The sequence below is a fragment of the Crinia signifera genome, chromosome 3 (assembly GCF_055691185.1).
Source record: "Crinia signifera chromosome 3, ASM5569118v1, whole genome shotgun sequence".
Lineage (NCBI taxonomy): Eukaryota > Metazoa > Chordata > Amphibia > Anura > Myobatrachidae > Crinia > Crinia signifera.
Genome location: NC_139219.1, coordinates 28,491,243 through 28,518,980, shown reverse-complemented (window position 1 = coordinate 28,518,980; position 27,738 = coordinate 28,491,243). Strand labels below are relative to the sequence as shown.

Here is a 27,738-nt window from a genome sequence, read left to right as displayed (position 1 = left end):
GATAACATTGAATATATAATATTTTAGGGCATTTTCTTTTCTAAAAGGTGACTCCCCGAAAAAAGTATTAACAAACCCATGCAGCAAACATCCCCTACAATTGGAACAAAAAAAGTACAGAAAATAAACCTCTACTTCTAGTTCACCCCATAATTGCCAGACCGCTATCAGACACACTGCACCGCAATCTCTGCAGGGGATCATTGTAGAAATATATAAATAGAAGTTCAGTCATTCCAAGCGTCAGATTTGGTGCCAGAAGTGAGTGGGTGGTGGTGGGGGGGGTTAGTTTTATCTGAGAAAGTTCATGTTCTCTAGCAGGAAAAAAAGGGTTAATTTCAGGCAAATAGGATGATGTCATTTACCGGGAAATCAGACCAATACATATAAAATGTCATCCGGAGTACGAAGTATCCTCTTAACAGAAAATAACATAAGGCTAACCAGAATTATTAAATACATCTATTACATTAGTGCAGGTGTTCAGATTGCCGACTAGATTCAGAATTCTGTCACAAGGAGTAATGGATAGGATATGCCTGGGCTGCATACCATCCGCATTTATCTGGTAAGAAAGGTGGCCCACAATTGGATGCAGGTCATGTGGTCTTCCACAGGGACAACCTAATTGGTCAGGCACATTCTACTACTATTCAGTGTCCCATTAAAAAACAAAACATCATTAATAATTAGCTGCCTTGATCTTTTTGCAGCTAGGACAATGGGCTAGCGTCGTGAGCAGTAAACGGTGACTGGCAACGGTATGGAAACGGCTCCATGGGTGACTGCCAGAAACGAAGACATTTGTTGTCATTGTGTATCCGACTAGAGAGGTCATGGTGCTTGAATGTTTGCCGTTGGTTACTGCAACATTTTGTGCCATTGCCTCTGCACTAGTTTTCACCAAATCGCAATGGGTGTGGGGTGGGGGGGTGTTCCAAAACAATCTATTTGGGGAATGTTCTCTTATGCCAAGATGACCAGGCAGATAAGGTGTCTTACCCTAGGTTAAAATGTACATACAGTCCTCAATTATAAGCCCTTTTTAATATTTACAGAGTTAAGTCAGAGTATATCGGATCATTTCATTTGCACCTAAACAAGTTTCAGACTGGTCAGAATAGATGATAAATTTAAATAAACTCTGGGCTTACTTCACAGAGCCTAAATCGCATATATGGTACTAGCCCAAAACAGCCGCAGCTGCTGGTATAAACCAGACGTGCGCTATACAGAGCCACTGCTAATACCTTATATGCAGCACATTTGTGTTTTATACTTTGCAATGAATTATAGTTGGAGTGGGAGGAGACCCAACAAGGACCACTTTCGTACTTGAGAGCGATGCAGCAGAGAAGTTGTACTCTGCGCTGTGACATACCTTGTGGTTGTAATTAGTGGCATTCTATTAATAAAGAGCTGAAATCTAAATACAGTGAGAGCTACAGGATGCAGACCCCCCCCCCCCCCCATTTCCAGCGACACACCAAGATATTTTACCTCTTGTAGTAGCAGAGCCTCCAAGACAGGAACAAAACTTCAGATGAGGACGTACAAGGAGCCCCCGTCACTAACACAATAAGGGACTGGAGTTATGTAGCTGTGATGCCTGAAGGAACTATGGAAAGACAGAAAGGATACTGTGCGACAGTCACGCCGCTTTGCTTCCATGCACCTCATCCTCCGTAGATAATGAATTGTCCGTCACACACAGGGAAAATAGAATTTAAAAAACCCAGACAGGAGTAAATCAAAAAGTTCTGAGTACAGGCAGATCTGGCCACTTTTACCCCTCCAATGCCGGCGCATTGTAACACGGAAAGGGTCACATGGCCGACGGCTGAACATGTGAAGCATTAAGCGCCATCAGCCATCGCACACGAGTAAGATGACGTCACATGGGGAGACAACACTGGCGGAAACGTGATCTACTCTCTGCCCTAGCCCCACCCCACTGACCCCGCCCCCTTTATCTAGTATAGTACACTCTGTAGTACACAGATTTCGACCTCCACAAAGAGTAAGAGTTGTCAAATTTCAGCAGGTAGACGCCCCGGCCTGGGTACTGGTGGCTGCCAGCATAGACCTCTTCATGGCAATCCCGTCTGTACACCGGCACAATCTCGTCCAGGTGAGGCTTGTTGGTGTTCTTTTTGGCTTTCTCTTCACTGTTTGGGTTCTCTGTACCAAGCAAGGAAAGGGAGAGTAAAAATCATCTCTAACCCTACTTATTTTACTATTATATGCAGATTCCCGGTTTATAGTCATTGAGATAGTTATGTAAATTGGGAAATATTAGGATAATACATTGTGTCACAAAAGGTAATTATTTCGGAAACACATCTTTAGGTAGAGGGAGGTTACCATATACTTACGTTACCACATAGCGACAATTGTTTTCCCTAAAACGGGTGAGAAAATAGTTTCTATCCGGGGCTGCTAAAGAACTGCACAGGGCTATACGCAAGATCCGGGACAGCTGGAGAACCGCACAGGGCTATACACAAGATATGGGACAGCTGGAGAACTGCACAGGACTATACACAAGATCCGGGGCAGCTGGAGGACCACACAGGGCTATACACAAGATCCGGGATCACTGGATAACTGCACAGGGCTATACACAAGATATGGGGCTGCTGGAGAACTGCACAGGGCTATACACAAGATATGGGGCTGCTGGAGAACTGCACGGGGCTATACACAAGATCCGTGGGCAGCTGGAGAACTGCACGGGGCTATACACAAGATCCGTGGGCAGCTGGAGAACTGCACGGGGCTATACACAAGATCAGGGGCAGTTGGAGAACCACACAGGGCTATACACAATATCTGGGGCAGCTGGAGGGACGCACAGGGCTATACACAAGATCCGGGGCAGCTGGAGGACAGCACAGGGCTATACACAAGATCCCGGGCAGCTGGAGGACCACACAGGGCTATACACAAGATCCCGGGCAGCTGGAGGACCACACAGGGCTATACACAAGATCCCGGGCGGCTGGAGAACCACACTGGACTATACACAAGATTCGGGTCAGCTGGAGAACCGCACAGGGCTATACACAAGACCCCAGGCAGCTGAAGGACCACACAGGGCTATACACAAGATCCGCGGCAGCTGGAGGACCGCACAGGGCTATACACAAGATCCAGGGCAGCTGGAGAACCCCACAGGGCTATACAAAAGATCCGGGACAGGTGGAGAACAGCACAGGGCTAAACACACGATCTCGGGCAGCTGGAGGACGACACAGGGCTATACACAAGATCCCAGGCAGTTGGAGAACCGCACAGGGCTATACACAAGATCCGGGGTAGCTGGAGGACCATGTGGGGCTACATACATTAATCAGTGGGCTATACACATTCATCAATGCAGAATCTTGCCGCAGCCTCACCGATACAGTGATCATAGAGCTAGATAGATTACAGTGTCACATACCTTCGTCTTCCTCCTCGTCCTCGCTGGACTCGCTGACGTGCACACTCACAGCCGTGTTTGGGGAGTCTGTCCATTCAAAGTAAACCCCAAAACCAATGTCAAAACTATCTGTAGCAAACTCCCAGAAAAGGTATGAGCCCTCCTCGTGTGTGGGAACGCGGACGGTGACCACCTCCCCTCTTCCCACCGTGATCACAGAGTCCGCGTCCTGGCGGATTTTCTCTTTGAAGTCTTTTATCTGGGGTCGGGTCCACATGGATGGCGCCGCGATCACCGGCGTGGACTCTGCCAACAGAAGCAAAACGTTAATGGCCGCCGCTTCCTGTCCCCCTCCCTGTAATGTAATATACTGGTCTACACAGTGACGCACCTTTGGGTCCATTTTCGAGTATGTCTTCCAAGGGGTCTGTCTCCAGCTCCGTCTCTGTGCTGTCTATGTGAGGGTGACTCTGCCCATTGACTGAGGGGCATTCGCCAGGGGCTGCAACACTTGCCACATTCATCTTGGCGGGAGAGCTTAGGGGGGAGATTGTTCCTGCCAACAGCGATTCTTGTTGCTTCTGCAAAGCGGCCTATGGGAGCAGAGATAACATATTATAAACATAGGAAACAGACATGAGAATGGCCATCTATATATCTCTGTATATGATACAAGTAAACCCGGCTTCTCTCAGAGGGCAGGATGCACTAAGCTTCAAAAGTGATTAAATGGAGAGTGATAAATAACCAACCAATCAGCTTCTGCCTGACCATTTTCAAACACAGTCTGTGACATGGCAGGTAGGAGCTGATTGGCTGGTTTTTTATCACTCTCCATTTTATCACTTTTGAAGCTTAGTGCATCTGGCCCAGAGTCTCTCCCTTACAGAACATCTGCCCTCTTTACGTCTATGTATAATGTTGTATAGATCATATTTTAACGGTAGGATTTCTAAGTACAGCTTACAATGCAAACCACTGTAAAGGATGTTGGGACGGCACAGTTAGCATAGTGGTTAGTATTTAAGTCTCAACTGCGTTCTTGGCTCCGATTCCAAGAGGTTATATGTATGGAGCGTAAATTTGCTCCCCGCGCTTGCTTGCTCCAACACTCCAAAAACATACCAGGTGGTTAATTGGTCCCTGCCAAAAGCCTAGTGTATGTGTGAGTGTAGATTGTAAGCCCCACAGCCTAGAACATATCAAATCTCTATGGAATATTCGCTATAAAAAGAAACAACCTAAGCAGGGTACACACTGCAGTGATGGGGATTCGTTCTGACATTGCATGGAATGCCCACCAGAGGGGACTCCCAGTACACACTGGCACCATGTTAATGAGGTACAGAACTATCACTGTTCTGTCCTAACATGCAGCAAGTCACTACTGATAGTGTCAGGTTCGATGTGCAGCACACATGCCACCGCTGGAAATTTGCTACTGAGGACACACACTTGGGGTCTAGAGCCAGCCATACATGTTGCAGAGCTAGCGAGGACACGCATGTGATTCACACCTGTGAGCAAGGCTGCAATTTTTGCAGATTGACAAAACCATGCTGCGCGGCAGGTGGGGCAGATGTAACATGTGCAGAGAGTTAGATTTGGGTGGGGTGTGCAAACTGAAATCTAAATTGCAGTGTAAGAATAAAGAAGCCAGTATTTGCTCTGCACAGAAACAAAATAACTTACCCAAATGCAACACTCTCTGCACGTTACATCTGCCCCACCTACAGTGTAGCATGGTTTTGGCAATCTGCAAACAGGCCTGAATCCGGCCCTAGAATCTTACATGTTGCTGAGCTTGGGGCCTAGAGCCGTACCTGTTGCTGAGCCAGCTGCACTTGGTACAGCTGCTGCATATACTGCTGGTAGTGCTGCTCCTGCAGTTGCCGGATCAGGATTTGCTGCTGCTCAAAGTTTCCCGGATACTGCTGTGCTGCGTACTGCTGGAACTGCAGCGCGGTCTGTGAGTTCAGAGCGGCCATTATCTGCTGCCTGTATGGAGAAAGCATCAGAATAACATTTACCGCTGGGCACGTTCCAGCATCCAGGCCAAAGCAAAACCACAGGCCCCAACACTTACTACCAGCAGAGAATTTCCCTAAGGCACTGGTTCCCAAAATTGGCCCTCAACACACCTTAACAGTCCAGGTTTTAGGACTATCCATGCTTGAGCACAGACATCTATGTTTAGTACTTCAGTGAGTTTGATTTAGCCATCTGTGCTCTATCATGGATATCCTGAACACCAGGACTGTTCAGTATGCCTAAGTAGTGTGTTTGGGAGGATGTGGTCAGCATTTCGCCATACGGGATGCCAGGAGAGGGGATCCCATTGACCGCCGGCCACAATAACAGCGCTGGAACTCCAGAATGCTGACGGCAAAATCCATGAGTACGTCGGGTACAGTTATGGTTGGGCCGCAGGGCAAGCGAGGTGTAGAGGGTACTTAGGGGGGGAGGGGGGTGCCACTGGTGGTCGTCTGACCACTGGTCATGTGCATGTATTCCAGTTTAGGAACCATTGCCCTATTACCTGCCAAGAACACGGCACGGTGCAGATACTTGGTGGTCCGATTTTCCTCAAGCTCATGGTAACAATGACCAACCATATTTCTAGAACGGATTCAGCGGTATGTACTACACGGAGATAGGAGTACTTACTTCTGCTGCTCCATACGAAAGCGTTCATCCTCCGCCCGCATCCTTTCCTCTTCCTCCCTCCTCATTCTCTCCTCCTCTTCTCTCCTCCGCTTCTCCTCTTCCCGCAGCAAGCGCTGCCGCTCCTCCTCTTCCCGCCTTCTGCGTTCCTCCTCTTCTCTCCTGTTAAGACAGAGAATGAAAACAACCACGTCTTGGAAAAGCAGACCAGGAAAAGGGGGCACTGGGCTAATGAGCAGCTTAATCTGCATTACATGGCAACATATAACGAGCAGAGGTTAGTAATGCAGGGCTGATGTCCCAGATCCTGCCCGCTCATTAGCGAATGTGTTCCTGGTTCCTACAATCTGCAGACACCCCCCCTTGCAGCAGTGCCGGCGTTACATCTACGTCACTGGACACAGAGATACAAAACTTGCAGTGTAATAGGAGGTAGGTTCATCCAGTGGTTCTATTCCTGCGCGTTGTAATTGTAGAGACCTGAGATCTGCACCTCTCGCCAGAAGCCTGCAGCTCATTTACTACAGAGACTGCGACTTAATGCTTTATCTGTTTACTAGACAGCGTGAGAATTATATTCTGGAGCAGATCCATGAGATGCACTAGATGTAAACAGAGAGATTACGGCATCTGCCAACGAGTTCTTATTGACCTCTAGAAATCATAAGTCGAGGTGTCGGATTAAGAACGCCGGTAGCTCTGGAAAGAGTTAGCTACCGGCATATATATGTAACGATGAGAGGTCTGGCAACACTACGTGGTTAAGGGCCATGATAACAGGAAGTGACCACTGCTGTATCCCATGTCCCAGTACCTTACATTATAAAGGCCTCTGAGGTTACTGCTCCCCAAGTGGAGGGAGCCAGCTGCGAAGGACATGGACAGGGGCAGGGGAGAGGACCTGGCAGAACGTTGACAGTCAAGGACAGACATAGGACTGGACCGGGGAATAGTTACCGCTTTCTTTCCTGCTCCTCCTTCTCTATCTTATGGGACGTGACGTATGTGGAGAACAGGTGGCAGCATCTGTTTAACAAGGTGACAAACTCCGTCATGGCTTCCTGCTTGCTCAGGTTGCCCAGGGAAGCCCATTCTTTCCTGGGGAGACAAACATAGATAACGGGATACAGTAACAGCTCCGACACCATGATTCCTGGGCACAGAGTCACATTGTGCTACAAAGCAGCCACACTCAGGATGCACACAGGATCTCGGTCATATAGTCCACTAGCAATTGCTGGGATCTCATCAAACATCTAGAGAACACTCTGTATGTGGAATCAGATACTGCGGATGAAACAAGGCAACAGGTGCATTGTGGGAAACCAAAAACCAATCCGAGCGTCCGGACTGTAGTCTAATATTGTCACACTAGGTGATTCATCGCGCCCTACGGGCGCTCTTCACACCGTTGTGAGGGGCTGCGCCCCCTTAATTTGTTTGTATTGTGAGAAATATGGTTAGAATTGTACGAAAGATGCCTGTATTGCAACTTGAGTTATAGGTGAAATGTGTTAAATAGAGATCATATGATGTGGAAGGGGGTGTGTATTGTTTTGTTTAATTAAAAAGCGGTTACAGAGTAAGATGTACATTGATAGTGTGTATGGTACAGTGACATTTGTGGGTGTGGGGGGGGGCTGTGTGTGCGTGTTGTTTAGGTGTGTGTGTTCGTGTGTGTGTGCAATAGTATAGTAGGGTGTTTTTGAGTCAGCGGTTCCCCACTGGCAGAGGTCACGACACAGGAAAACAGGAGGCTGGGTAGTGATAGGGGTGTGTGGGCATAAGGGGGACTAAAGAGGAGGGTGGGAGATACTGTGCAGCTTCTGCCAGTGGGTGAGGGTCCAGCGTGGCAGCACAGGAGTACAGGATGGTGGCCCTGAGTCAGTGTCTCCTCCTACTGGGTGGGAGTTAGGGTGCATGAGAGCAGGAGGCTGGGCTATGAGGCATGATAGGGGCATATGGGCAAAACAGCGTCAGCGACTCCCCAGTGGTGGAAGTTACGGTTCAGGAGAGCAGGAAGCTGGGTAGTGAAAGGGGTGTGTGAGTATACGGGGGACTAAAGAGGGGCTTAGGGGTGCCGTGAATTGCGGGAGGGGCGCGGGAGGGAGGGGGCGCAGGTGTCCGCGAATCGCGGGAGAGGGTCCGCAAAGCGTGGGAGGGGGCGTGAATTGCGCGAGGGGGGTGCACGGGGGGTGACGTGAATCGTGGGAGGGGGCGTGAATTGTGCAAGGGGTCCGTGAATTGCAGGAGGGGGCACGGGGCGCAATGAATCACCTAGTTGGTTATATATTCTTGTAGAAGGATGGTAGGATGTTGCTGTCATTCAGAATGCATTTACATAAACAGTTATAGTAGCAGCAAAAGATCTGACTTAAAACACCTACAGTAAAACAGAACAGGTGTTATATATTATACAAAGAATTGGTTGATGATGTCTAGGTTGACGTGCATAGTTGTCACTGGAAAAAAAATCAACACAGAAAGGTCAACACATGTAATTGTTGACATAAGTGTGGCACTTCATTGGTGTCCATGTCAACACATGAGAATGAATATGAAAACATTCAAAAAAAAAGAAAAATAAATCTCCAAAAACTCATGTCAACCTTTTTCATTGTCAACCATAGCCGTGTCAGTGTTTTGCATGTGCCATTTAATCCTGGGGTTGCCGTGAATCCCCGGGGGGGGTGTCCGCAAATCACGGGAGGAGGGGTCGTGGTTGGATGCCGTGAATTGCGGGAGGGGGGGGTCGCGGGGGGTGTGGGTGCCGCGAATCGTGGGAGGGGCGCGGGGGGTTTGCAGTGAATCGTGGGAGGGTGGGTCGCGGGGGGTTGCCGCAATGACAGGAGGGGGGGGAATCACGGTAGGGGGGGTTGCGGGGGGTACCGCGAATCGTGGGAGGGGGGGGGGTCGTGGGGTGCAGTGAATCGCAGGAGGGGGGGGTGTCACGGGGTGGGGCCGCGAATTGCGGGAGTCGCGCGCGGGGGGGGGGGGGTCGCTAATCGCCACAAGAAAAAATCAACACAGAAAGATCAACACATGTAAATGTTGACATAAGTGTTGCACTTCATTGGTGTCCATGTCGACACATGAGAATGAATATGAAAACATTCAAAAAGTGAAAAATAAATCTTCAAAAACTCATGTCAACCTTTTTCATCGTTGACCATAGCGGTGTCAGTGTTTTGCATGCGCCATTTGATCCTAGGGTTGCTCTGAATTGCGCGGGGGGGGCGACCGCGGGAGGGGGGGTGCCATGAATTGCGGGAGGGGGGGCGCTCACCTGGTGTGTCTGGTGAGTAGCTGTGTCTTTGCTGGGTAACATGGGGAGGCAGAGAGCTCACTGGGCTGGTTCTCTGTCATGTGAGTCAGTCATGTGAGTCAGAGGCTCCACCCAGCGTTAGAGAGTCAGACACACTAAGTGACAGATGTAGCCAAATATATAAGAGATTAAGTGGCTGATTATTATCATTGAAGCCGTTATACAGCTGCAGCGGAATGGCCTACAGAAGGTGACGCTACATGGAAGGGGGAATTAGGAGTGACAAATGTTATGTTACCTCCGATCATTGCCCAGAACATCAAAGAACCCCACTTCAGGGCAGGTGTCGGGGTTGTACGGCCCAAGGAGAACTTGTTTGTGCAGAGCCACCAGCTTCAGCTTCTCTTCATATGTTGGGTGGAAGGCCTTCCCGTCCTTATCTGTGGGGACACAACACAGTCATGTGCATCACATATAATAAATACGGCGCCATTCCTATACTACATACATGGCCTGCCCGCACAGTCCTACGTACATGGCCTTCCCGTCCTTATCTGTGGGGACAAAACACAGCCATGTGCATCACATATAATACGGTGCCATTCCAGTACTACATACATGGCCTGCCCGTCCTTATCTGTGGGGACACAACACTGCCATGTGCATCACATACAATGCGCCATTCCTGTACTACATACATGGCCTGCCCGCACAGTCCTACATACATGGCCTTCCCATCCTTATCTGTGGGGACACAACACAGTCATGCGCATCACATACAATGCACCATTCCCGTACTACATACATGTCCTGACTGCACATTCCTTCATATGGTGTACATATGCCCCGCACCGTCCTATTTACAGGATATACACGGATATACACGCAGTCCTATACACAGGGAATATAGCACAGACTGCAAGGCTATAGCAGGACCTGTAATATGTGCTATCTGGATGAATACAAGAGAAAGCAGACTACAGGGTTTCCAGAGCGACACTTTATCTCCTACAATTAGTGCAGCCAGTGACATGAATTCCAGTCTCGGGCTGATCCCCACCGGATCCTCTGACATCTTCGCTCGCAGGAATCAGCTGGCTGCACATTGCAGGTAATGTGACGGCACAAGGACCCTGGGGAGATGAGCCCCTCTATACAATACACGGAGCACTCACAGCTTTCTGCCTCCGCTGCAGATCTCATGGCCTCAGGTTTACCAGCGGCTCAGTTACAGCTAAATCAATCAGCTATTGATGTCTGCAGCAAATGTTCACAATACTGATTTTCTGGAGTTTATTCACATATACTCAATGAGCCGCCAAGCCTGCGGGACAGAGAGCAGCGTTCTGCCCGTGGCGTGGTTCTGCAGTGCCCATAACATGGTCCATGCCACCGTATCTGCCCTCGCCAACCAGAAGGGAAGCAATGATCTGCTGTAACTGACAGTTATGTACAAAGAGGCTGGTCTAGTTCTGTCACAGTGCGAGCAAGAGACATTGCGGAGGCGTGAGGTACACAGCACCTCGTGCCTCAGATTCGTCACTAGTTGACCCCCCCCCCCTCCCCCAGGCAGCACACGGTGTGTATCTTCTGCAGGAAGGACGGCGGGGGGGGGGGGGGGGGGGGGGTGGGCGCGATTCCTGGCCTGGAGAGGGTAAGGGTTGGGAATTAATGGTTACATTAAATTCAAGAGGCATTATCCATCTATTTATTGGTAAGTAGGAACAAAAAGGACTAATAGCCAAAGAGGAGACAAGACGGTATCTGATGAAGCAGTATTGTGATTGGTTGGTTCAGCAATGGTTCTGGCCCTTCACTTGAATCCCCACGATACATGTCTACAAGCCTGTCAGTCACTCACTGTCTGCGTGCGGCAGTAAGGCGGAGGAGCCCTGCGGACGGGTATATAGAAGCACTTCACTTCGTTCATGTGCCTTGCTCAGCTCAGTCATCGCTTAGTATATTAAATAGATTAGATCTTTACATTTGAACAATGCAATCAAAGTTATTATTTCAACATGAAATAATTGCAGGGCTCTAATAAATGATCACATAATATAACCAGCCGCCTCGCTGGTTATAGTATGTGGTAAGGTAATGCATATACCCTGACCAGGCAGCACAGTATATACCGAGCAGGCAATGAGATCAGTGTAAATGTCCTAGTCGCCGACGGATGGGCGTTCCAGTACCTGACCACTAGTGACTCCGAGGTCATGTCAGAATGACTGTGACACACGGACAGGGCAAAGTGCACTCCACAATACTCGCTCACCCCAAGATTATCCTCACCACACTTGCTGTGGTGCTTCTAGCACAGTGCGGTCTGTATTTTAGCACTGATATGCAGACCAGACCAGTGCTAGAAGCAAGAGAGCCACTCCCCAGGCAGGGAACTTTTTTACACTGCCTGTTGTGTTCCATATGTAGAGTAAACGCTGTGTGCTGTAAAGGTCCATACACACTAGGCGACTACGCCCAGCGTGTATGGATAGCGATGACCGCTGTCATCGCTGGGGGGAAAGCCGCACAGTGCATACACACTGAGCAGCTTTCCCCTTGCCCTGCGCCGTCAGAAGGGGAAGCGGCTTTGCATAGCGCAGCGCTATGCAGAGCCGTCCACAAAGCCGCTCATCTGCTGGTAATACCAGCAGATGAGCTGCTTTCTTGGCAATGATGCAGGAGTGCGCTGCAGCGCTTCATGGCCGGGCCATACACACTGGGCGGCTTTCAGCTCAAACTCGCCCAGTAAGTATCTGTAAGAATCTCACACATTCTCTGGACATTTCATGTACACGCCGTAATATTGTTTTTGATGCAATTAAATTCACTTCTAAGTGGTTCAAATATAGGACTGAACGGCCAGTGACAGGTGCCTAGATGCCGTGCGGATGGGTACAGGTCATTGCCCCAACCATATTAGGTCCATATGCATTGGGTCTACCACTGAAGGTCGACACATGACGCAGGTCCACAGGGTTGGATGGTCGACACGAGCATTAGGTCGACATGCGTTTTTCAAATTTTTTTGGGCCCGAATGTCAACTTAAGTCAACATGGACACCATCAAAGTGTACCGTTTCGCTTGCTGCGCTCGCCACAATGTTTTCTTCTCCCACCACGCCGTAGTGGATGGTAGGGCATGAAATACCGCCTGTCGGCACATGTCGGCTCAAAAAACCCAAGAAAAACTCATGTCGACCTTTCGACTGTCGACCATCCCATTGTTGACATGCTTGTGTTAACCTTCCATCCCTGTTGACCATGTCAACCTATTTCTGTGTCGACATAAGCCCTGTTGACCTTCAGTGGTCAACCTAATGCATGTCGACCTAAATAGGATGCACCTAGTGACCATATCCCAGGCAGATACTGGCTGCAATGTGTCAGCCGTTCCTTCTATTCCGACACAGAAAATGTTTCCACTGTGCGATCATTCAGCCCAAGACTGCAGCAACAATGCAGGAGTGCGGCATACAGAGCAGATCTATGTAGGGTCTTTATATAGGACGGTTCCCAGACCGCTGAGATAGCCCCAGCACCCCAGTGACACAACACTCAGCACATATATAAGCGTCCCAATAGCTGTAACATAAGGCGACATGAGCTGCTGTCACACCTGTGACATGGGACACATGCCATGCAGAACGGATCCCATCAGAGATATACGGATATCACACGTGATCTCAGGAGGCCGCCGGCGACCACGGCCTGGCCGGAGTCCCCAGCTAAAAGCATTTAATGGTTACTGCGGAACAGACTGTAACAAAGACCTGGCTCTGTACTCATTAGGGATTCCATACCCCATGGCGGATTCCTGTAATGCCAGCAGTCATGCGAGACAGCTTAATGGGCAGCCAAGATGGAGGAGGCCAGATGCAGTGTCCCAAAACACAAAGGCTCCAAGTTCCACTGTCATGCGACACACACACACACACACACAAGCCAGCCACATATCCGTATCTCCGCATGTCGGAATACACACGTGTGTGAGATATACACACATAAACACACAAGCCAGCCACATATACGGATCTCTGCATGTCGGAATACACACGTGTGTAACATATACACGCATAAAACACACAAGCCAGCCACATATACGTATCTCTGCATGTCGGAATACACACGTGTGTGAGATATACACGCATAAACACACAAGCCAGCCACATATCCGTATCTCTGCATGTCGGAATACACACGTGTGTAAGATATACACGCATAAACACACAAGCCAGCCACATATACATATCCTTGCATGTCGGAATACACACGTGTGTAAGATATACACACATAAACACACAAGCCAGCCACATATACATATCCTTGCATGTCGGAATACACACGTGTGTAAGATATACACACATAAACACACAAGCCAGCCACATATACGTATCTCTGCATGTCGGAATACACACGTGTGTAAGATATACACGCATAAACACACAAGCCAGCCACATATACATATCCTTGCATGTCGGAATACACACGTGTGTAAGATATACACACATAAACACACAAGCCAGCCACATATACATATCCTTGCATGTCGGAATACACACGTGTGTAAGATATACACACATAAACACACAAGCCAGCCACATATACGTATCTCTGCATGTCGGAATACACACGTGTGTAAGATATACACGCATAAACACACAAGCCAGCCACATATACATATCCTTGCATGTCAGAATACACACGTGTGTAAGATATACACACATAAACACACAAGCCAGCCACATATACGTATCTCTGCATGTCGGAATACACACGTGTGTAAGATACACACACACACGTCAATTATTTCTGGACAAAACCAGTGCTGGTGGCTGCCAATCATAAAATATGTACAATCAGAAGCAAATCCTGCCCTTTACTACATAACTGACCCTAAAAAGCACATATAAACACAATCTACTTCATTTTATATGTATTTTTGGGGGGCTAGGGGTGCCGTGATTCTAAAAAGATTGGGAACCCCTGCAGTAGGGGATTAGCAGAGGATTAAATCCAACAGCTCTGGCTCACTTAATCCTATTAAAGGGCTAGATGAGGATGGCTCTATCTGTAGCTGACACCCCTGCCCCTGACACCCCTGTGTTTTAATTGGCCCGCATGCCAATCAGTCAAAGAAAATAGATGACCATCCATAGTTAAAAACATTGACGGTCATCCGTTGCATAGTATGACACTATTGATGGCCAGTTGCACTATTTCCATCTATGGCAAAGGCAACGACAGCCATTCTACTCGGACCTCTTTGTCAAGGTTCTGCACTTTGACAAAGGGGTCCAAGTACCCCGAAACATTGGCATTACCCATGCACTTGTTCATTCAGTAAAGACGTTGTTGATACTAGTGACCAGCCTCTGAGTGCCTCCACCACCCAAAGCTCTATTCCCATTGTTCAAGCAGGCACCGGGGCATCGCTGCACAAATAGGGTGAGTGCCGGTCTGCCCCACATCCATATTATATAATGTGTGTGAGATATGTTTTCTGGGGCCACAAAGATCTATTCTAGAAGAATTGCTGTGTACACCTGTCTGCAGTGTAACATCTGTAACGTGTGTCCCATCCGTGCCTCTATACAGACCTGCACAATGTTAGTCGGTTTTCTGCCTGCTCACAAACAATGAACTTCTATAAAGCAATGACCCCTAACTGGCACCACAGCACTTTATCCTATGTACAGTCCCAGCCTGTGAGATGTGCTCATCAAGCGTCCCCCCTGAGCACCTGGCATGGCCACAGGGATGACGCCAGCGGCCAATGTGACCTGGCTTAGACCCATGCTGTATACCATGAGCCAGAGATGGGACACGCATGTCCCTCAGCTGGGCTGTACAGCACATAACATGAGTCATGCTTTCCTCTGCAAGTTTCCAATGTCTGCCTTAGGAAACCAGGGGCAAATGTTGCAGTGAAGTGTAAGCAGCAATGTACAACTGACTAGCTAGCTCCGAGCTCACTTCAGGCATGTAGCACTCCAACAAAATGGCCGCTCCCTGGAGACACGAGGTCATGGCAACAGGCTGCAGGCTGGCAGCGTTTCATGTTTCCCTATAACATACCATGGAGACACATTATTGCCCACCCAGTCTAAATGCAAGCAGTCACACACACAGCTGTCCGCCAATGAAACATGGCCGACTTGCCTGCTGATACGCAAGGAGCACAAATCTGTCCATTTATCAGGTGGTGTAAGGAACGTTGTAGTCAGCAGCAGGGACCATTAATCCTTACTCAGAAGGTAGGGAACGTACTAATGACCCAGCGAGGTGCACAGGCTGTACGCTGTTGTGTTTGCCAGGTAATTCTCCGGAGCTTGGGGTGAATTATTGCTACATCCGACCGCGCAGACAAAATTGTGACGTCTCTCCAGCTCTCTGGGGACTTATTCATCACGGGCAAACGACTGTACCTGCTGACCGGCGTCAGAAGTCGCATCTACCCTCACTGCAAATGTATAGGATGAAGAACAATCCAAAAATACTGAGACATTGGGGGAAATTTACGAAGATGTGTATTCTACTTCACATGTGATGTTGCTCTGGGCAACCAATCCGATCCAGTGTACTATCTTCTAGAGCCGGGCTGGGCAACACCGGCCCTCCAGATGTTGATGAACTACACCTCCCAGCATGCCTTGCATCAGTTTCAGCATGGCCACATAGAAAAACTAATGCAAAGCATCCTGGGATGTGTAGTTCATCAACATCTGGAGGGCCGGTGTTGCCCAGCCCTGTTCTAGAGGGTGCTAAATATATAAGAAGTAGATTCTGATTGGTTGCCCATAGCAACATCACATTTGAAGTAGAATACACATCTTAATAAATTTCCCCCAATAAGTGAAAAGGCACATTATATTAGAATGTAAGCTCTCACGAGCAGGGCCTTTTTCCCTCCTCTCTCTGAGATCTGAAAAATATCCACTAAAATACCAGCGTCGCTCACATTGGGGCAGATGGATTAAGTCTGGGGAAGAGATAAACTAGAGATAAAGCACCAGCCAATCAACTCCCAACTGTCGTTTTCAAACACAGTTCATTGGCTGGTGCATTATCTCTACTTTATCTCTTTCTCCAGGCTTAATACAGCTGCCCCATCATATTATATAATTCAAATAAAAAAAAGTTTTGAAAAAAAACCCAAAAGATTATATTTCATATATAAGGTAATATTACAGTTCATTATGATGAACAAAAAGGTTTGCTGGGTAATTTTCACACCTATTTTGACAAATTTACTCGGCACTCAAAGGGTTAAACCATTCTTTGATGGCACCAAATCCTGTGGTTTTCTGTCACCCTTTCAGTGTCCCCTGCTGATCCAGCTATGGTTATGTACCCTGTACTTTATTGTATTCAGGTTTAAGTCACTGCTTTGCTTATTTGTTCATGCAGTCTACACTTGGGCGCTGCGGATCCCTTGTGGCGCCAAATAACTAAAAGATGATAATGCTGAAAATAAAGGCTTTGGGTTGTTATTTTAATTAAGGATAATCAGGAAACATAAAATAATAATTCCAATCAACATGGGTGCAACTCCTTCATGTATTTTAATTTTTGGTAGTTGAATTACTATAGGTCATCTCTATAATTAGGAAAAGTAAAACGTTACCCCTCCGCCCTCCTTTCCCTACAAGAAAAATCTAAGAGGTCATGTCCTGTGACAGAGGGTCATGTGATCGAGTCACATGATTAGACCACACTCTGCTGCGAGTGTGTCTGTGTGCACCCAGTGGCCACAATCCTCTGGCACTTTTACAGACCAGCTCCTTCAATAGATCCGGCAGTGTCTGGAAAGATTGCACATTTTAAATTAATATAATAGACGAGGGGTATTGAACATGCAGACCTCCAGCTGCTGTGCAACTACATATCCCAGGATGCCCTGGCAATGTTTGGCTATTAGGGCATGCAAAGACTGTGGCAGAGAATGCTGGGATGTGTAGTTCCACGGCCGGAGAGCTACATGCTGAATACTCCGTAATAGATGATGGGATTCCTTATCGCAGCACTTGAGGGGCTGTTACTACGCACCATGGACTGTACACAGTGAGGGCGATGACTAGAACATGGAAAATAATCCATCATGGGCGTTTGTGCTCACAATCAGCACTCACTGAGGAAGGGACATATACCCAACTGCACAATTTATTTATGCAGGGAGTTCCTGTGCCTTTACATTACACTAGGTGCAAAAAGCCACAGTGAGCATTGCCTCTAGAATGGCCCGGACCGAAATGCATCATTCATTCTTGATGCCCATCCACTAGTGCAGGGGTCCTCAAACTATTTTGCTCTGGGACCTCATCAGACAATAACAATAATTACAGGACCCCAGCGAGGTCCTGCAGAAGGTCATCACATCACATGTGTAGTCAGCAGGCAGCACATACATGGCAGCATTGTGGAGGCACAGAGTGATGGGAGGAGTCTGATATACCATAACCCATCACATCACATGTGTAGTCAGCAGACAGCACATACATGGCAGCACTGTGGAGGCACAGAGTGATGGGAGGAGTCTAAATAACTGACAACTCAACAGATTGTTCGGACTCCTTGAATCACTGACTGGGATAAGAAAAGTCATCAGCCTGATGGTCAGCAACATGGAGTCGCGACCCCATGCTGAGAAGGTCGGGACCCACTTTGGGGTCCGGAGCCACGGTTTTAGAACCGCTGCTCTAGAGCGACGTACTTGCGATTTGGTCATTTTTTGTGTGATTGGAGCATTCAAGCATCCAAATCGCATGTAATTGACAGCAGGTTTGATTTTGGGGTTCCGAGTACATCGCATTGGATGCCTGCGAGTCGCATCGCCAGCAGAAGAGATCTGTCGGATCTCCATATTGTTTGCAAAAGGACCCAATACGATATATTGTATGCAGTACTAACGACCCAATAAGGGATTGTGGGAGATTTCTCTTCTCCTCTGGAAACAGATAATAGGCCTGATTCTGGTTCACTTGCAAAGCACATTTGGTTTGCAGATGGACAAAACCATGCTGCTCTGCAGGTGGGGCAGATGTAACATGTGCAGAGTGTTCGCTTTAGGTGAGGTGTGTACAAACGGATACCTATATTGCAGTGTAAGAATAAAGCAGCCAGTATTTACCCTGCACAGAAACAAAATAACTCCCCCAAATGTCACTCTCTATGAAGATGTTACATCTGCCCCACCTGCAGTGCACATGGTTTTATCCATTAAGGAAGGAGTTTGCTTTTGCAAACCAACCTGAATTACGCCCAAGGCCCTCTCCTCTGATAGGTGTGTGCTCATCTCTGCCCCAACCACCTACTCTGCAAGCTCCTGCATCTCCGCAGCCTCTGATCCATTTATTGCGCTGTGATGAGGTGGTCTGCGGGGGACAAGACCATACCCCAGGAGAGGTCCACACACACACACACACACACACACACACACACACACACACACACACACACACACACACACACACACACACACACGCGCGCACACACACACACACACCACCTCTCCCAGCGTTCTCATCACATTACTATATTAGTAAGAATATATTATATGTAATTCAGGGGTAGATTTATTAAAAGGTCGATCAGGGGAATATGCGCTATCCCCGTGTGTTATATTGCAGGGGATATTGCTTCCCCTGATCTATGACACCCGCGATGCGGGTGTTTAGCGAGCATCGATGCTGGTCAGGCGACATAGCGCACATACGTTAGTGGCCCCATACCGTATTTATTATGCTTCCTAGTGGCCGCGCGCTCCTGGTCTTTTCTCCTCTTCGCCAGAAAGGCGCGGCGGGTCTCCATACTATTGCTCCTCCTGCTTCCTGGTCTCCGGCGTCTTGAAATTAAATCAGCGCATGTGCCGGGTATACATCATCCCGGACGAACATTACCCGGCGCCGGAAACCAGGAGCGGCGCCGAACATGGAAATCTGTTCATGCGCCTTTGACACATCACATGTCATGGAAACCGGTGCCTGCGCAGATAACACAGCCGGACGGGAGCGCACGATACGTTGTGGGAGGCAGCGTATCCCCGTCAGCAGGGAATAACGCAGTCCCATAACGTACTCCACTCTTCATACATTAGGGCAAATTGCAGAGCTGCTTCACCACGATAAAGTGCATTATTAAGGAACGTTAGGGACCCGATGATAAATCTACCCCTCATTACTTAAAAGATCCCACCAATCGGACCTTTGCTTTCTGTGGAAACAATAGGAGCTGACTGGATAGCATTGAGCCCTGAGATCCTGCGCTGTATAACAGTTAGGAGGGCTCCCAGTCGCTGCGCTGTACAACACTGTGCTGATGAGTACAGGACAGCTCGTATGCTACTGACAAGCTGCCTGATGGTCACAAGTTACTGTAGCCATCAGCTTTCGCTGTTTGTTCAGCGAGCAGGACGTCCGCCTGCGTTATCACAGCTGATAAGACGCGGGGTGACTTGTGCGCAGCCTATAACGGCTCTGTCCAGTGATCTTATCGCGGCTGACAGTTTCCACTAAAGATACCGCGGACCGCAGGTCTCCGAACTGTCCGGGCTCCTGACGCTGTTATGATGAAGATGGATTACATGGTAGCAGAGAGGAGAAGAGTTCCCCAAACACTGGACACTTATACACCAGATCTACAGGGCAACCGCACAATACTAACTGATAAGATACCATACTGATAGCAGCAATAATATCTCATGTACTGCTAAAGGGTTTATAGAGCATACTCGTGGGAAAAGCAAATACTCAGTGAGCGATACACGAAGCTGCAAATGTACAGCGGTAATGGGCAACCTGGTACACTGAAAGGGTCAAACGGGCGGCTGCCAACCTTTTAAAAGGGCCCTTAAGGGGCCTACACATGGGGAGATTTTACTGAGCGATGCTAGATCGCGCAGCACACAGCGATGTGTCAGCGCTGAGTGATCAGTCAGGGACAAACGTCTATGTGTAAGAACATCAGCAGGTACAGTATATGAAACTCGCACTACAGCTTTAACAGAAACCTCTGTCAGGAAAGCAGGAAGGAGCCGGGGCAGCAGGCGAAGGCTCAGCGGATGACAGGCAGACCTAGGCCATACGGCTACCATCATAAATCTACAGAGTGTGAATCTGCAGCCTTTATTCTGATTACTCTGCATTCGCAGACATCACCTTATAACAGGCATAAAACTGTCAGATGCATTTATATTGCAGGTGACCCATGTGATCCTGGACTGACTGTATAGACAATAAGGCTGTAGCTAGGGTAACGATGCACAAACCTCATTAACAGTCCAAAGACACACAGTATTAATGGCTCACACTACGGAATGAGGGGTCAACTTGATAGGAAGCTGTGACGGGGCACAAGCACTGCAGGCAGGAGATGTCACTGCTCAGCTTCCTGATGTGCTGGAGAATGTGAGGCATGAGGAAGCGTGCGCTGGGAATGACACACAGGCGGTTACTGTCATAAATGCTAACGGCACACACACAACACAAAGGACAGGTGGCTCTCTGGCCCATTCCATACGCTCAATACGGGATGCATTTGCCAACGGACAAAATACCGATTGACGGAATCCAACCAGATGCTGATGGACAAAATGCTGTCAGGAACAGAACCCCAACAGTCCAAGTACCGACAGTCAACACCGATGATGCACAATGCCGACAGCCAAAATAATGACACAAATAATGGCCAATACAGTTTTTCATGACTTTTTTCACAAAATAACGACTTGTTCATCCCAAGGGGCATAGAGGGAAAATAGAAGTGCGCTGAGCAAAGCCAGAAACCATGCCTGAAGCATTTAGAGAGGCACCGTGCCCAAAGCATGGAGAGCGCAGCGAGGCACCGTGCCCAAAGCATGGAAAGCGCAGCGAGCCACCATGCCCAAAGCATGGAGAGCGCAGCAAGGCACTGTCTCTGAAGTGTAGTGATCGCAGCGATGCACCGTGCCCAAAGCATGGAGAGTGCAGCGAGGCACCGTGCCTAAAGCATGGAGAGTGCAGATAGGCACCGTCCCTAAAGCATGGAGAGTGCAGAGAGGCACCATGCGATTCATGGAGAGCGCAGCAAGGCACTATGCATTAAGCATGGCAAGTGCTGCGAGGCACCGTGCCCAAAGCATGGCGAGCATTACAATCATGTCATCAAGCATGTTCGGCATTATGATCATGTCGGTATATTGAGTGTCGGCATTATGTACCTGTCAGGATTTTGACCATCGGTATTTACACCCTGCCGGTATAAGTGCCGGCCATTTCGGTATTTTAATTGTCAGTAAATCCTACTCAGCCGTTTTATACTTCCTGGGGCCTAGACAGTTAAGGTGCATACACACTGAGAGATTTTCACCTGTCCAAGTGATTTTCGTGGGAATGGACGGCGATCCACCCCGCGTCAGCGCTCACTGCCAAGCCGTGAGTGTGTATCGTCCAGTGCGTATCGGCCTTTAGTCTTAAACCTCATCAACTCGCATTCTAATACTTCCAGTTTACACCTCCAGTGGTAACAGAATGCCCCATAGTACAGAATAACCACCTATATAACGTACCCAATAGTACAGAATGTAGTATAGTGGTAACATAGAAAGCATACACCATGTGATTCCGCATGGCCCTCATACACTAGGGCGATTCACATGCAATTTGATCACTCGCAGGAAAACAGCCATAATTGCAGGTGAATGACAGCAGGTCCCATGTGCATCGCACCAGCTGATTTGCTGGATTGGTTCCATGCAAAAGGAGGGGGCTCAAGGGGGATAAATGTGACATTTCCAAGTGAAGTCGTCATCATGATGTATGTCCAACATATGACTGTAGTAAAGGGGACATAGAGGTGTAGGACAATGGTGGGTGCATCCCAGAAGGGGCCAAATACATATGTGGGGGAGAGGACAGAACATAAGGCTGTTACGTTCTTGGTGTCAACAGGAAGGCTTGTCTGGGACATCAACCAGCCGTGCATTCTCCTATAGACACCAGGTTAGACTACCATGGTTACCACATTGGTGAATGCAATAGATCAGCACAGATCACACATTATCATACACATGCTCAAGCAATCTCTGACACATGCCAGCAGTGCATCCTCTCTGGACACTGACCCTGTGAAAGCCTCCATGGACCACTGGCTGCTGAGGGAAACCACCCTGTGCCACCAAGATAGACATCTAGTGGTACGGACCCTGTGAAAGCCTTCCGGGCTACTGGACCATGGGGAAGCCTCCTTGGGCTACCAGGAAAGCAACTCGCCCTGTGAAAGCTACCCTGAGGCACCAACCCCCGGGAAGCCTATCTGGGCCACCACAGTAAACTCATTGTACCACTGGAGAAGGTTCCTTGGATCCCAAGCCCCCGGGGATGTCTCCCTGGCCCACTGACACAGAGGAGTCCGGTACCTTTAAAGAACTTGAGCGCCAGCCCATAGAGCTCCTCCAGGCTGAAGCCCCAACGCTGCTCCATGCTCAGGGAGTCCGCCTCGTCCTCTGCCGGCGGCTCCGGCCTCTGATCGCCTCCCACCGGCCTGGAATCCCCGGCCGCAGGCTCCTCGGGGTCCGGGGTCAGCGTCATCCCGTCTATAGAGACCTCCAAGCGCTCTGCGCTGCTCACGGCCGCCATCCTCCCCCCGAACAGCGCCGGCCACGTCCCGACTTCCGGCTCCTGCACGGGGGCGCGCACGCTAGCGCCGCCAGCAAGACCATCCCCACTCCGCATGCGCTGGGAGCGGGAGGCGCGCCGCCAGCGAGACAACCTCAGAGCGCATGTGCGGTGGGAGGCTGGAGCCGGCGGGGCGCGCGCCGAGCGTCCTGCTCTGAGGGGAGCTTGCCTGTCAGGCGGTGCCGGGAGCGCCCTGCGCGTTCCCGTATCCTCACAGTGAGGGTATAGTAATAATAAATATGTAGACATAATCAGCCCTTTTGTCAGTGATAAGGATACTATTGGTCACAGAGGGTTTATAATCTCCATGGTAATTATAGGTAACCTGTAGGGAGCACGCTAATATCTACAAGGCCTATATTATTTCATGTTACCATCACATCGCAATGTACTTGAGCATTGTTCCCCATATTCACCAGCAGAGGGAGACAAAACCACACATTCCAAACATTTGACATACCAGAGGATAACTCCAGATGAGAGTTCTATTGAAGATGGGATGTTGCCCATAGCAACCGATTACTACTTATTTATTTAGCACCTTCTAGAAGATAATTGAATCTGGTTTTTATTAGAGATGAGCGGGTTCGGATCCTAGAGATCCGAACCCCCACGGACTTACCTGATCCGAGGCCGGACGTCATCTTCCCGCTGTCGGATTCTCGCGAGACCTGGGGATATATAGTTCCCGGCGGTCGGCGCCATTTTCAAACAGGCTGGTGATTTCAGACAGCACTGATGTGTCCGTGGTGTCTGCTGAGCTGAGCTGCTGGGGAAACATGCTGGGGGGATGAAATGTTGGGGGGGGGGGGGGGAATGATTTATGCATAGGGGGATGCTGCTAGTGCTACAGAGGGGGCTACATTATTTTAATTAAGCAAATTTAAATGACTGCTGCCAGTGCACAGTATAAGTCCAGGGTGCCCGCATGTGTGCTGCATCAGTCCAGGGTGCCCGCATGTGTGCTGCATCAGTCCAGGGTGCCCGCATGTGTACTGTATCCATCCAGGGGTGCCCACATGTGTGCTGTATTTGTCCAGGGGTGCCCACATGTGTGCTGTATTTGTCCAGGGGTGCCCCCATGTGTCCTGTATCATTCCTGGGGTGCCCGCATATGTGCCGTATAATTCAAGGGGTGCCCCATGTGTCCCATATCAGACCAGGGAAGCTGCCATTTTTTTAATGAAAATAAAAATAAGTTGTTTTTTTGTTTGTTTACTGCAAGGGCTGTTAAATGCGCTGTAGTCCAGGGGTGAGCCAAGAGTGCTGTATAATTCATGGGGTGTTGCTAAGTAAGGTGTGCTGCTCTTTTTTATAATTAAAAGAATACACATTTTTATTTTTACTGCAGGAATTTGTCTGCCGTATAATTCCATGCCTGCCGCCATGTGTGCCGTATCAGTCCAGGGGTGCCGCCATCTGTGCCGTATAATTCCATGCCGCCATCTGTGCCGTATAATTCCATGTGTGCTGTATCAGGTCAGGGGTGCCACCATCTGTGCCGTATAATTCCTGGGGTAAGCAAGTCTGCCGTATAATTCATGGGGTGCTGCCAAGTGTGCCATATCAGTCCAGGGGCGAGCCAAGTCTCCCAAATAATTCCTGGGGTGAGCCAAGTCTGCCGTATAATTCATGGGGTCCTGCCAAGTGTGCTGTATTATTTATTTATTTATTTATTTATTTATTTATTTATTAGTATTAGTAGTATTAGTCCAGGGGTGATGCTAAGCGTGCCATATCAGTCCAGGGGTGATGCTAGGTGTGCTGTATCAGACTAGGGGGGATGCTAGGTGTGCCATATCAGACTAGGGGGGATGCTAAGTGTGCCATATCAGTCCAGGGGTGATGCTAAATGTGCCGTATCAGTCCAGGGGTGATGCTACCTGTGCCATATCAGTCCAGGGGTGATGCTACCTGTGCCATGTCAGTCCAGGGGTGATGCTAAGCGTGCCATATCAGTCCAGGGGTGATGCTAGGTGTGCAGTATCAGCCTAGAGGGGATGCTAAGTGTGCCATATCAGTCTAGTGTTTGTGCCGCACACTTGTGTGGCTTATCATAGTTATCCAGCTACCTCGGTGCAACCTTTTGCCCTAAAAAAAGGTGTGAGCTGTTCAGAATAGACTGGAAATGAGTGGAAATGAATGTTATTGAGGTTAATATAGCGTAGGAGCAAAAAATAAAAACCAAAATTCTGCGATTTTAGCAGTTTTTATGCTTTTTTAACAAAAAATCAGAACCCAAAAAGGTACTTGTGGAGTATCACGGCTCCCACGACCTGCATCGTATGCAGATCGTATGCTAAAAATCGCATCGCATCGCATCGCATGTGGCATACGATGGCATACGATGCGATTCGATGTTTTACCGATTTTTGACTATTTTAGCTCAAAAATCGTATGCCATCGCATAACATCGTATGCCATCGCATAACATCGTATGCCATATGTAGTGGCATACGATGTCATACGATGCGATACAATGTTTTACCGATTTTTGAGCAAAAATGGTAAAAAATCGGTAAAACATCGGATAACATCGTATGCCATATGTAGTGGCATACGATGTCATACGATGCGATACGATGTTTTACCGATTTTGAGCAAAAATGGTGAAAAATCGGTAAAACATCGGATAACATCGTATGCCATATGTAGTGGCATAGGATGTCATACGATGCGATACGATGTTGTACCGATTTTTGAGCAAAAATGGTGAAAAATCGGTAAAACATCGCATGGCATCGTATGCCATCGATGCGATACGATGTTTTACCGATTTTTGAGCCATTTTAGCTAAAAAATCGTATTCGATCGCATCGGATGCCATACGATGGCATCCGATGCGATGCGATGGCACCCGATTTTGCACTGAAATGCATCAGAATGCATTGAAATGTGTATTAAAGTAGTGAAATGCCCCCAAATGCCATTTTTCATAGTGCACCACCCCCACTATCAACGTCAACCCGAAGCGTGGCGAGCGCAGCGAGCCAGCGAGGGGCGGCGGTACGCGTCCTACGACCTTTTCATACCCCCACTATCCACGTCGGCGTGAAGTTGAGAATAGAATAGTGTGGCGAGCGCAGCGAGCCACCGAGCCCGAAGCGTGGCGAGCGCAGCGAGCCCCGCGAGGGGACGCGGATACCTTCACAGCTATACGCGTCTCCTCGCGGGCTTTACAGGTATCCGCGTCCCCTCGCGGGGCTCGCTGCGCTCGCCACGCTATTCTATTCTCAACTCCACGCCGACGTGGATAGTGGGGGTATGAAAAGGTCGTAGGACGCGTACCGCCGCCCCTCGCGGGCTCGCTGCGCTCGCCACGCTTCGGGTTGACGTTGATAGTGGGGGTGGTGCACTATGAAAAATGGCATTTGGGGGCATTTCACTACTTTAATACACATTTCAATGCATTCTGATGCATTTCAGTGCAAAATCGGGTGCCATCGCATCGCATCGGATGCCATCGTATGGCATCCGATGCGATCGCATACGATTTTTTAGCTTAAATGGCTCAAAAATCGGTAAAACATCGTATCGCATCGATGGCATACAATGCCATGCGATGTTTTACCGATTTTTCACCATTTTTGCTCAAAAATCGGTAAAACATCGTATCGCATCGTATGACATCGTATGCCACTACATATGGCATACGATGTTATCCGATGTTTTACCGATTTTTGTCCATTTTTGCTCAAAAATCGGTAAAACATCGTATCGCATCGTATGACATCGTATGCCACTACATATGGCATACGATGCCATGCGATGGCATACGATTTTTGAGCAAAAATGCTCAAAAATCGGTAAAACATCGTATCGCATCGTATGCCATCGTATGCCACTACATATGGCATACGATGCCATACGATGGGAGCCGTGATACTCCACAAGTACCCCCAAAAAATCCAAACACAAAACACTTAGGAGGTGTTTTGCCAAAACCCATTAGAACCCAAAACCCAAAACCCGAAAAGTGGCCGGTGCACATCCCTAGTTTCTATGGGAAACTTCAATAGAACTCTCATCTTAGTAAATCTACCCCTTCTGCCTGTTGTAGATTATTCAGAGCTTTGTGAATAGTTGTGACTAGTTTCCCTTCGCCGTAAGTACCTGGGGAGGAGAGAGGAGGAGCAAGGTCAGAACGAGGGACCCAAATGGCCAGGCTTAGGGCACGGTGGCTCGCTTCGCTTGCCACCTGGTTACTAAAGGCAACCAGTGCTGGGGTGGATATTGGATATAGCTACCTGCAATAATGTGAGCAAGCCCATCATAGGGTGAAACGCATTTTCCAGAGGAATACAGAGCACTCGCTCTATCAGATACAGCACACACGCAGGTATCTGCTCGAAAGTACCAGCAGGACAGCCCTCACTTACTCCCCTCCACTGCATCAGCAGCGGGACATCACTACTATATTACCTGCGTATAGAACTTAAATATGATTGGCTTGCCTGAAGAGGGGAGTTTTCAGGGAACGCTTGAAAGTTTGGAGGCTAGCGGAGAGTCTTATTGTGCGTGGAAGGGCATTCCATAGGATGGGAGCAGCTGTATATGTGGCTGATGAGTGCTTCTAATTTTACAGCAGGCAAAAAAAACCACAATTTAATGATAAATTGATAAGCAGAGACTCATTTACCTCAGTTTTGACAGCATACGAACATTAGCTCTATCACTCAAAATATCACAGAGCGTAACATTGAACTGGACATAGCCCACTGTAAATGATTGAG

General features: G+C 48.6%; 1 protein-coding gene across 1 annotated transcript; it reads right to left on the bottom strand.

Annotated features, from left to right (window-relative positions):
* Positions 1–284: 284 nt before the first annotated feature.
* On the bottom strand, positions 285–23,037 carry ACBD3 (acyl-CoA binding domain containing 3). Its single transcript, XM_083175537.1, has 8 exons — positions 22,747–23,037; positions 9,652–9,793; positions 7,046–7,186; positions 6,092–6,250; positions 5,248–5,422; positions 3,816–4,017; positions 3,446–3,730; positions 285–2,181 (listed from the first exon to the last, which is right to left on the bottom strand). The coding sequence occupies exons 1-8, from the start codon at positions 22,964–22,966 to the stop codon at positions 1,970–1,972; spliced, it is 1,536 nt and encodes a 511-aa protein (XP_083031663.1). The 5' UTR covers positions 22,967–23,037; the 3' UTR covers positions 285–1,969.
* Positions 23,038–27,738: the final 4,701 nt, after the last annotated feature.